Source organism: Carassius auratus, chromosome 17 (genome assembly GCF_003368295.1).
Source record: "Carassius auratus strain Wakin chromosome 17, ASM336829v1, whole genome shotgun sequence".
NCBI lineage: Eukaryota > Metazoa > Chordata > Actinopteri > Cypriniformes > Cyprinidae > Carassius > Carassius auratus.
Genome location: NC_039259.1, coordinates 6289090 through 6299307, shown reverse-complemented (window position 1 = coordinate 6299307; position 10218 = coordinate 6289090). Strand labels below are relative to the sequence as shown.

The 10218-nt window shown below is 35.6% G+C and overlaps 1 protein-coding gene across 1 annotated transcript in view; it reads right to left on the bottom strand.

The window, feature by feature from the left end:
• Positions 1-405: 405 nt before the first annotated feature.
• The window catches only part of babam2 (BRISC and BRCA1 A complex member 2), a 71404-nt gene continuing 61591 nt past the window's right edge, over positions 406-10218 (bottom strand). Inside the window, exons 8-12 of the mRNA XM_026285409.1 lie at positions 5181-5280; positions 2953-3023; positions 1918-2000; positions 1370-1523; positions 406-713 (exon numbers count right to left, since the gene is read on the bottom strand). Of these exons, the coding sequence (XP_026141194.1) occupies positions 650-713; positions 1370-1523; positions 1918-2000; positions 2953-3023; positions 5181-5280 (472 nt within the window). The 3' untranslated portion in view covers positions 406-649. The remainder of the gene's footprint in view (positions 714-1369; positions 1524-1917; positions 2001-2952; positions 3024-5180; positions 5281-10218) is intronic.

Below are 10218 nucleotides of genomic sequence, written 5' to 3'. Positions count from 1 at the left end.
AGTTATGAGTGACAGTAGCTCTGATCAAATCCAAGATATTCACATTCATCCAAGCATGGCCTTATTGGAGTTATCTACTACTGTAAAATGAGTTCCTATACCTATTAATTAACATTAGTTAATGGATTAATTAAGAATAACTTACAATGCAATGCAATGCACTAACAAGTAATACATTTATTACAGTATTTATTAGAATTAGTAAATGAATGTTAATAAATGGAAACTTATTGTAGAAGTGTTACCAAAATAGCACACTAATACAGTTAAGCTAATGACTGATAAGATTTGCACATATATTGATAAGATAAGATTTTGCAATATAAACTGGTACAAAAATGCGAAACACCTTAAAAGTACAACTAATTTTAAAACATATCAGAGTAACAAAAACCAGAAACCGAGTAAAGCTGCAAAGTAACTTGATTTATTGAAGCAATCTATTTATAAAGAACATGGGAAAACACAAAAAGCATATAAATTATACAAAAAAACTAACAAATTCACAGTACTTTTAAAAGTACCAAATGATATTTCTTGTGAGGGCCGGAGCACTGAAGAGGACCAGTTGGCAGACTTGCTGACTCCTGTACATCATGTTCATAGACCCTCCATTCAAATCAGAGAGATCCTAATTAATACAGTAAATTTACAGTTTTCCGTTAGCAAAAGCCCCCTCCTGGAACTGAGGGATAAAGCTTTTGAAGTAGGCCCTGTGGGAGAAAGAAAATGAGAGTGAGAGAAACAGAAAAGAAAGAGAAAGAGACACGACAACAGCAGTGTCATGTAGAAACTTGTGTCCATGTGAAATCACCCAGAATCACCTCCTGAATGTTAACTTGACTAATTATTAGAAACACAATATTTTCTTATTTAAAAAAAAACGTCATTTAATGTGTTAAGATTTAAATTAACGGTTACATTTTTAGTGACAATATTTGCTGTTTGATCACAAATATTGACAACTTACAACACTTATATATGTTCAAAAAAAGATGGTGAATACAAACAATCAATACGGCCAAATTACAGAAAAGACTAAATAAGCTGGTGAAGTTAATCAGGGAAACTACATTTCTAAATCACTGTTTGATTAAAGCCAAACCAGAAAGTCAATGGAAAAGTTATCCAAGCAGAGAACACAAACAGAAGAAGAAATGTATTATCACTAACACCTATTACACTCAGGACAAAGAGTGCTCTCCAGTTATGAGGAGTGGCTAGCTGAAAAAAGTCCAAAGGTGAACACTACTTATTCCAGTAAGCTTTGACTGCAAGAAGGGAAACCATTTGAGAGGGATACGATTTCAAAGGGAACAAACTATTGGTAGCTCTTTGTTGGGAGGATTCGTAATGCATTTGTTCTTACTTGGCTCGCTTGGCCATCTCGTTGCCATCCCAGCGTGGACTGTAGGGGTACGATTTCTGCACCTGAGAGTAGAGCTGTCCACTGCTGGTGAAGTGATAGATAGACTGAAACGTGAGGGTGGGTTGATCTCGAGGGAAGTATAAAGGCAAGTCCACTACAAGAAGAAAGCATAGAGAACAGCTCAAATACAGATCATCCAGAACAAAAAAGCATGACAGATACCACCATGAACGTGATAGGAGTTAATATTTTCACAATATATAAAAGTCATCTCATGCTCACTGGATATATGGTATGTGTTTGTGGCTACATTTCTACAACATTGCTAAATCTTACCTAAACATACAATTCAGTGCTCAAGGACTGGTATGGTTGCAAAAGCATTTTTATCTGCAAAATTAAACATATGTTGCCTATTGTGGATTTTATGAATGTGATACTGGAAAAGCACAGCGAAATGTTCCCAGAGGAACACTGTTGCAGAAATGTTGCCAGAGTCATTTATTTCCAATGACCCAGAGTTGCAATAAAGGGAACATGTATCTCACCATGGACCAGGAAGCAGAAGTCTTTCCACATGAGCAGAAGGGTGAGCTTGGTAAACCCAACAGCATCATACTCTACCACACCCCTGTTTAGTCAAAACAGAGTAATATTCACTGTTAATATCATGGTATAAATTATAAAATAACAAATAAATCTTGGCATCTTCCCTGTAATATTGTCCTGATTGCCAATATCTGTAACATAAACTGTACTTCAATCAAGACCTAAAATGTGACCTAAAAACAACGGACAAAAGCAACCCCATTGACATTAATACATTTTTTAGAGCCCAAATACTTTTTCTGGGGCCATTGTATCTGCTGTGTCATTATCAGAGATATTTAAAATGGTAAATGTAAAGAGAACCGAACTGAAGAACCACATATTTTTGGAGATGCAAGAGATAAGAAAAACGCTTTGTCCTACTAAATCTCCCCCACCCCCAAAAAACAAGTTTCCCATAATAGCCTTCATTAATACTACTTCACATTTAATAAATCAATGTGCTAGGTTGTGCCTCTTGCCCGACTGCCTTTTCTAATGACGTATCAAGGTGTGTTAATAAACTGGAGACATCTTGGTGCCTTGTGTATTACAGCCCATTATAAAGTTGCTGTTTGTACTTGTTTATGAGATTAGAAGCCAATTTTCCTAAGCAATTAAAAAAAAAGGAATTAATGTTGGTAAATAATTTCTCATGATCACAGGGGCGTGGTGAGCAGCTATACTGGTTACCATTACAGGTACAAACTTGCAAGACCAGTTTTATTTATTCATGGTCACGATTTGGACGTGTAAAAGTCTCTTTCAATTGGGTTAAAAGTTTATATAGAAAAACCTGACAAAGAATCCGAATTTGTACAATTCTAGTTCACTAAAGTTAGTAATAACATTTTTAATTTACTTGGCTGCTTTTATGATAAATTGCTTGCGTTTTCCTCATTCTTAAGCTTTTAAATTACTGCTAAATGAATACGGTTTACTCTAAATGTCACAGAGATAAATTAAGCAGTATTTAAAGGGAAAAACAGACTCACATTCCAAAGTGACTGAGAAAAGCAGCAATGTATTCTCTCCTCTTGTGATATCCTTGAATGACATACTGAACCTGTGTCAAAAAAAAAAGAAATAATAATAATGAAACAAAAGTTTCTTGGTGGAAAAGTCAGCTAAATTAATGTGGCTGAAAGAATAAAGTCCCTGCACAATAGAAGCAATTGTTGACAATGAACAGAACTGAGATGGATAATGACACTAACCTTGCAAAACCAACACGGTTATTAACATTGAACTGACTTGAGCTGAATAAAGACACTATTATCTTCTGTAGAGTGGCTTTACAACTGAAATTGAAATTTTGTTTTCAAAATTTTGTACATTTTACGACATAAAAATATCAGTTCAATATAGTTACTATTTAATGTCATTTTTATTAATTTATTGAATTGAAATTTTTACTTGAACTTATATTCAATTTATATATATATATATATATATATATATATATATATATATATATATATATATATATATATCAATTTAGTTGATGAAAAAGTGCACAATTGAACAAAGCATTTAATTCATTAATTTAAACAAAAACCTTTTGTCAAAGAACATTGTTATTAGCAAAATTATTTGAACATCAAATTATTATTGTTTGTCAAAACAGTACACAAAAATGCTAGGAATAGACATGACGCGTCCTGTACACATTACACAACAAATCAAACTTGCATCTTATGTGTGCACAACACCCCCATATCTCAAAAGGTGAAGCAATTTGCTGTTGTGGAAAATTTGAAATGGATAACAGAAAAAGTTCCCCGTCTTTCCAGCACTGGTCTATTAGATCCGATTAGATATAGTTGCTCGATACGAAGTGACTGATATGTTTTTCACAGGTGAGATCAAGAGAAGGGCAGCTCTGATGTTGCAGTGTATGATGTGTGATGTAAGGATCAGTGCTGATCTCTGTTTCATGATTCAGCGCATTTTCAGAGAAGACCCACATCTGAAAGAAACATTATGCTGCTCAATGCAAGACACACACTTGTTCTTTTTGTTTCTTTAAGCCTTGTTTGTTTAGAGGTGTGTCAGGAACTTTGGATCAGTGAACTCTACACCCACACATGGAGCGTGGGAGAAGCTGACAGGTGAGAGCAGTGATCACAGAACAGGCTTTATCGCAAAAGTTCAGAGTCCAGATTTCGGTGTCTGTATGCTCATTCTGGAATAGAAAATACCATTCATAAGAGATGTGATCTGTTATAACAGTGTCACTTTCACAAACATGATCTGGGTCATGAATCCGGCATCATATCTGATCTGAGAGAGGCAGCAGAGCTGAAACTATTCGGTGAATAATGGTTTCAATTTTGGTCTGTCATCACACAAAATAGAGTGCTGCTGCGATGGCATATTTTTGTAGGCCAACCTATCACCGTGGTAACCCAATGGGATTATTAATGAAGCTTTCACATTTTGTTCATCATGAATAAATTAATTTTGAAGCCTATATACAATCTTCAAAAGTAAAAAGCCAAACGAAAGCTTATAAAAGTACCACATAACTCTCATGGTCTCATGACTTTAACGTCACCATGACTAAGTTTCCGACAACACTTTCAGTAAGAATAGTTTGCAAGAGTGTGATTCTAAACACAACTAGGCTGTGAAAGCAAAACAGTGAGTAGATTGGTTTTCCTGTTTTGTGTGATGATGTCTCTGTCTGACTCTTCAAACACTGGAGCGCTCTGAAACACATCATCTATGTGCATCTACTTTATCTAATATAAACTTAAAACTGGGGCAAGAAAAGTTATATGTTGTCAATTTTGTCATTTTGAAGTAGACTAATGTGTGGCCCTAGTTCAGGTGAGTGTGCCCTGAGGAGCTGGTGGCCACTGGTGGGGCATGAAGTGGAAGATCGGAAGGGTTGATTATTCATGCTGTCTGTGTGGATATGAACAGTGGGGCTGAACTCAAGTAGAGATGTCATGGGGAAGGAATGTCAGTCACTCCTCAGGCTAGTGACAGTCACATTTTCTTCATCTTATTTATGCATGTCTAAACTGATCAGAAATGTACATAAACAAATAAAAACAAATGTATTCGATTCATACAAACGCATCAACTTTACCATCCGTACACATCATTGTTTACTATAAACAAACCCACACTTCACTATAGTGTAACCTGACTGATTAAACGATCATAGTAATTAAAATAAGGAACACACAAAAAGAAAGTAAGGATTATTCTTTACCTTGTTTGTGAGTAATTGGCACACTTGAGGCACATAGTCAATGAGGCAGCCACCACTGGGGAATGCTGGGATATGTAATGCCGAAGATCCTCCAAGTGCACTGAGAGAGAAAGAGGAGGAAATTAAAATAAATATAATTTTAATTCACCCTACATGCCTTAAAAGGAATAACATTATTGACAGTTCCTGTATCCCATATAGCAAAATCAGTGAATTGCTAAAAGTATTTCTGGAAGTCAACATTTGCTGAAAGCACAGAGTGCCTAAGCACTCCTCTTTGTTCAGTTTCGGAATTCTGAAGTACTTTAGTGTGCAGAACCTGGAACAGCATCTACAACCCATTTCCATAATTATACAATACATTATCTACTCATTCTTTGTAAGTACTATTTTTCACATTTTATAATACTATTAAAGCCATCAAAACTGCGGAAAAACAAAAGGAAATTAGTTTGACCAGAAAATCTTTAATAAATGTAAACTCTTCTATATATTAGCTTCTTAAAAGTTGTCCTTTGAAGACTATTACAGCTCTGCAAACTTTGTTCTCAAACAATTTCAAGAGGTGTTTTATATGCTGGGAACTTTCTGGCTGTTTTTTTTTTTTCCTCTCCCAAGCATTTAACATGGAAGACATAAGAAACAGAATTTATTAACACTATTTTGAGGTGCCCTTGTAACGTTACTTACTATTATAATAACAATAAATTATGCAACATGCAGCTAATTAATATTACTCAGTACTTAAATGTATAATTACACTATAAAAGGGATACCACAAAATAAAGTTAAACCTAGAAATTCAATCATGTTTTACATTCAAATTTTTGTTCAAGACTATGTGATTGAAATTAGCAGAATGGTTTTGGACTAAATCTTGGATTATGCTTTTATACATAATGACTTACAATGCATTCAAGGAAAGTTTTTTCTTCTTCTTCCCAGAATTGAACTCTGCTGGTCTACACTGCATCTGTGCTTATAAATCTGCACCATACATACTCCCCCTGCTTTACACATGAACAGATGAGTGTGCTGCTATACAGCAGGCAAGAAGAAAGAGAGAAAAAAAACATAAATAGACATGATTCTCAGAGAACAGTGGAAGCTGCCAGATAAATGAAGGATTAGATGATGTGATAGGTTCAGGACAAATATGATGAGAACCTCCATTAACGGCTCTTATGTTGGAGGTTTGGTTTTAAGATGCTTATTTTTGCTTGGACAGTCTTTTTATAAACAGCAGAAAAAAATAAGACGCATCTTTTAATAGAATATGAAGGAAGATTACAAAATAGTCAATTTTAAAAAAAGGGGGAAAAAAAGAAACATTGCAGATATTCTGGAACTAGTCTCTGAATACATGAAGAATAGCAATCCTCTGTCAGTTGGGTTTAGATCAACAATGCCCCTGACTGACAGTAAGATTACCTTTTGCTGAAACAGTTTTTGGCAATATACAAGCATGGAAATGTCATTCACGTCCATCACGCTCCTGAAGTATATTCATGGACTGTTTAGAGATGTTAATGCAAAGACGTATTATTTATTAACTGTTGAAATAGGAAATAGAGAAATGCCACTCAAACGCTATTCAGCTGTCAATTCTCCATAACAAAATGTTGTCCTGTGCTACATTGACAATAGAGCAGCATCTCCATGGAGATACAGCTTGATTATGATGTATGTGATGCTTGCCTGTGCAAACATTGTGGTGTGGTGCTAAGGTGTTTTGTGTGGTTGCTAGGTTGTTAGTATATGCTGCTATCAGTTGTTCCCTAGATTTTCTGAGTTATGAGTCAATGTTTAATACTGAGGTTGTGAGATTTTGAAAAACGCTCACCCTGTGTACTGCATTGCTTTACCTTAGCAAACAACGCTAATGTTAAATTTTGTCTCAGCATCTTGTGCAGGCATGACGCCAGCAGCCATAGCCACCCCAGAGTAGATGAGAATTTGTCTGTTGGAACAGGATAGGCTTATGGGGATATTTGTTCAATAGCTATTTGAAGCAACCAAGAAAAATCTCAGCAGGCACTATTTTTAGGGAAGATTATGGAATTACAACCTTGAACTGAAGTTGTCTAAGAATATTCTGTTCTGACTTGTTTGAGCATATTACAGGGTTCCACAGAAGCCAACAGACAAAAATATATATTATGAGAGTGGTATTATATCTAATATATTTTGAATATAGTCATGGATCAAGTAAAAGTTGCTTTAAGGCAGGGCTAGACTATATTTGCCCAACCATGCTTTAAGGCATCAAAAAAAAAAAAAAAAAAAAAAAAAATTCACAATATCAAAATACTTCTTGTTTTTAAATGGTTACTATAAAAAAATTTTTACAACAAAAATATTAAAAGAAGAGTTTTATATTTAAAAATGTAATTTATTCAGGTGATAATTTGTGGTATATATTTCTTTACAGTACCATTCAAAATATATTTCAATTAAATAAGTCAAAATTCTACTCACAATTACAAACTAAAAATTAACAGTAAATACATCTATATTGTTACAAAATATTTATATTTCAAATAAATGCTATTTTTAATTTTCTATTCATAAAATAATTCTGGAAAAAAATAACCTACCCATATTTCCACAAAAATATTAAGTGCCAAAATTGTTTCCAGCATTGATAGTAAAAAATAAAATAAAAATCTATATTATTATCAATAATAGTTTTCATTCTTTTTATTATTAGTAAATAAATATAATAATTGGAAATGATTTCTGAAAGAGTAATGTCTGTTTCTTTTGTGCTTTTCAAAGTCATATGTGGCTTGTAAATATACCTACACTGTTTTACGAAGAAAAACAAAGAAAATAACAGAATAGACAGCAACCAGAGACAAACGAGAAAACAGGCAAATAATCTGCACAATAATACAAAGCACAACCAACACATATCTGTCTTCTAAACAGACAAAAATGCAATCAAAAACAGAAAAGGGGGGGGGGAGTGTTCACAGCGCTGTAAAACTATAGAATGTGTAGGAGTCGATCTCGCACCATCACATGTTGAAGGAGATGTGAAGTCCACTGTCAAACTCAGTGAGCACTTCACAGTCATCACAACACAGCCTGCTGTGTGGGCGTAAAGACTGGCCATCACTGCAAGAGCTATACGACGGGTAAACCTGGATGTGTGGATTCAGAGAAAGAGAGACCGAGACAGAGATAGAGAGAAGGATTCCTGGGAGGATTTTATTTCACTCAGCTCAGGCAGGCTGAGAGCGACCTCTCTCTTGCACTTCTCTTTCAAGTCCCACTCACTCTCTCTCTGGTTCTGTGACGGGGCCGCAGGGACGGCCGCATGACTGGCTGGCTGGAGGGGATGCATTCTGTGCCAGCCTGGATGAGAGCTGAAGCAGGGGATTCCTCACATGTGCTGGGTTTGTTTAAAGAAATGAAAATCCTGTCATTATTATTTACTCACTCGCACGTCGTTCCAAACCTGCAAATGACTTCTTCTGTGGAACACAAAAGGAGAAATGTCCTGGCCCAGTCCATCACAGTCCAAATTAATTGAATAAAGCTCAAATTTGAATATGCTTTTCAAAAACATTAAATCAAGCAATCATATGTCTTCAGAAGACTTGAAATATGGTGCATGGGTTGCTGTCATTGTATTAAAGGAAGCATGAACAAGTCAAAAGGCTCCAGTGTTGCTTGGTTTGGAAAGTTCTTCAAAATATCTTCTGTTGTGTTTCACAGTGGAAAAAGTAGATTGGAACCACATGAGGTTGAGTAAATAATGACATTTTTTATTTTTGGTTAGAGCATCCCTATAGTACCTATAGCAACACTATAGATTGTGCTGCGATCACAGAACATGAACGCCAGCGCCAAATGGCACAAATCTCAAGAAATGCGTGTGCAAAAACACACACACAAATACCATCAGCACAAGAAATGTCTGATACAAATTCAACTCAAATCAGGTATAAACATCCACCCACTCACAAAAAAATCTGTTAACAATGTGTGTATTGTATGAGCATTAGTACCTGTGCAAAAAGTTTCAATCACAGACAGAAAAGTGTGCTTCAAAAACACTGTGCCACTGTTTTAGCATTCATTATTTTCCAGGTATGTCCTCAGGAGCCCCGTTTCTACATTTCCAGCATTGCTTTGCCCCCCTGGCTCTACCTTTGTAAAAAAAAAAAAAAAAAACACACCCACAGACACAGACATATACTCCCACCCACCTGTCTCTTCTCCTAAGTCAACCTAGTCTGAGCCGCTACCGTGCTTGCATGGAGGCAAGGTCAACCCTTTGTGTCCTGTATTATCCAAACTCCCATAATGTAACGGGGTGGAGAGAGTGTGGCCATGACAGATAGAAGCTGACATGGCTGCAGAGCAAACAAACGGGCTTGTTCCTCCTCCTCCTCCCCTCCCGCAATGCTGATTTGAGTAGATGGAGGACAGCACAGCGAAAGACAAAACATAAAAAAAATTAATCAGGCACCCAGAGGCTGGCATTAGATCTATCTGTTGTGAAGTCACACTGAAGTTTCCTACATTTCTTATGAGAAGTGACCTTGTGTTTTGGATACTGCAGAGGGCATAGGGAAATGTCGGTCTAACTACAGCATTTTTTATTTCATGGTTAAAGTTAATTAAAACATTACACTTCCATATTATACTACATAAAATAAAATTTAGCTAAAATCATGATTCATTGGTACAAGCTTCAGTTCATACAGGTCTGGCTTAAAAAGAGCACAATAACAGGGTTCCAGAAGTAGAAAAAAATAAAAACCTTCCATTAGAAATATTGATTGTGGGTTAGAATACATAAATTTCTTGTTGCAGATTAACTATGAGCTCCAAGTATGAAATGAAAAAAAAAAAATCTAAACCTAGGGTGTTTAAAAAGTGATTGTTCACTGCTGCACTCTATGCTTGCAGCGACAGAGAATGGAAGAAATAATTATCGGTCTTTTATTAACAATATGTAAATCCATGAACAGCTGTAGCAAGATCACATGAAATTAATGAAGCAGGAGTGGATGAGTACCACTAT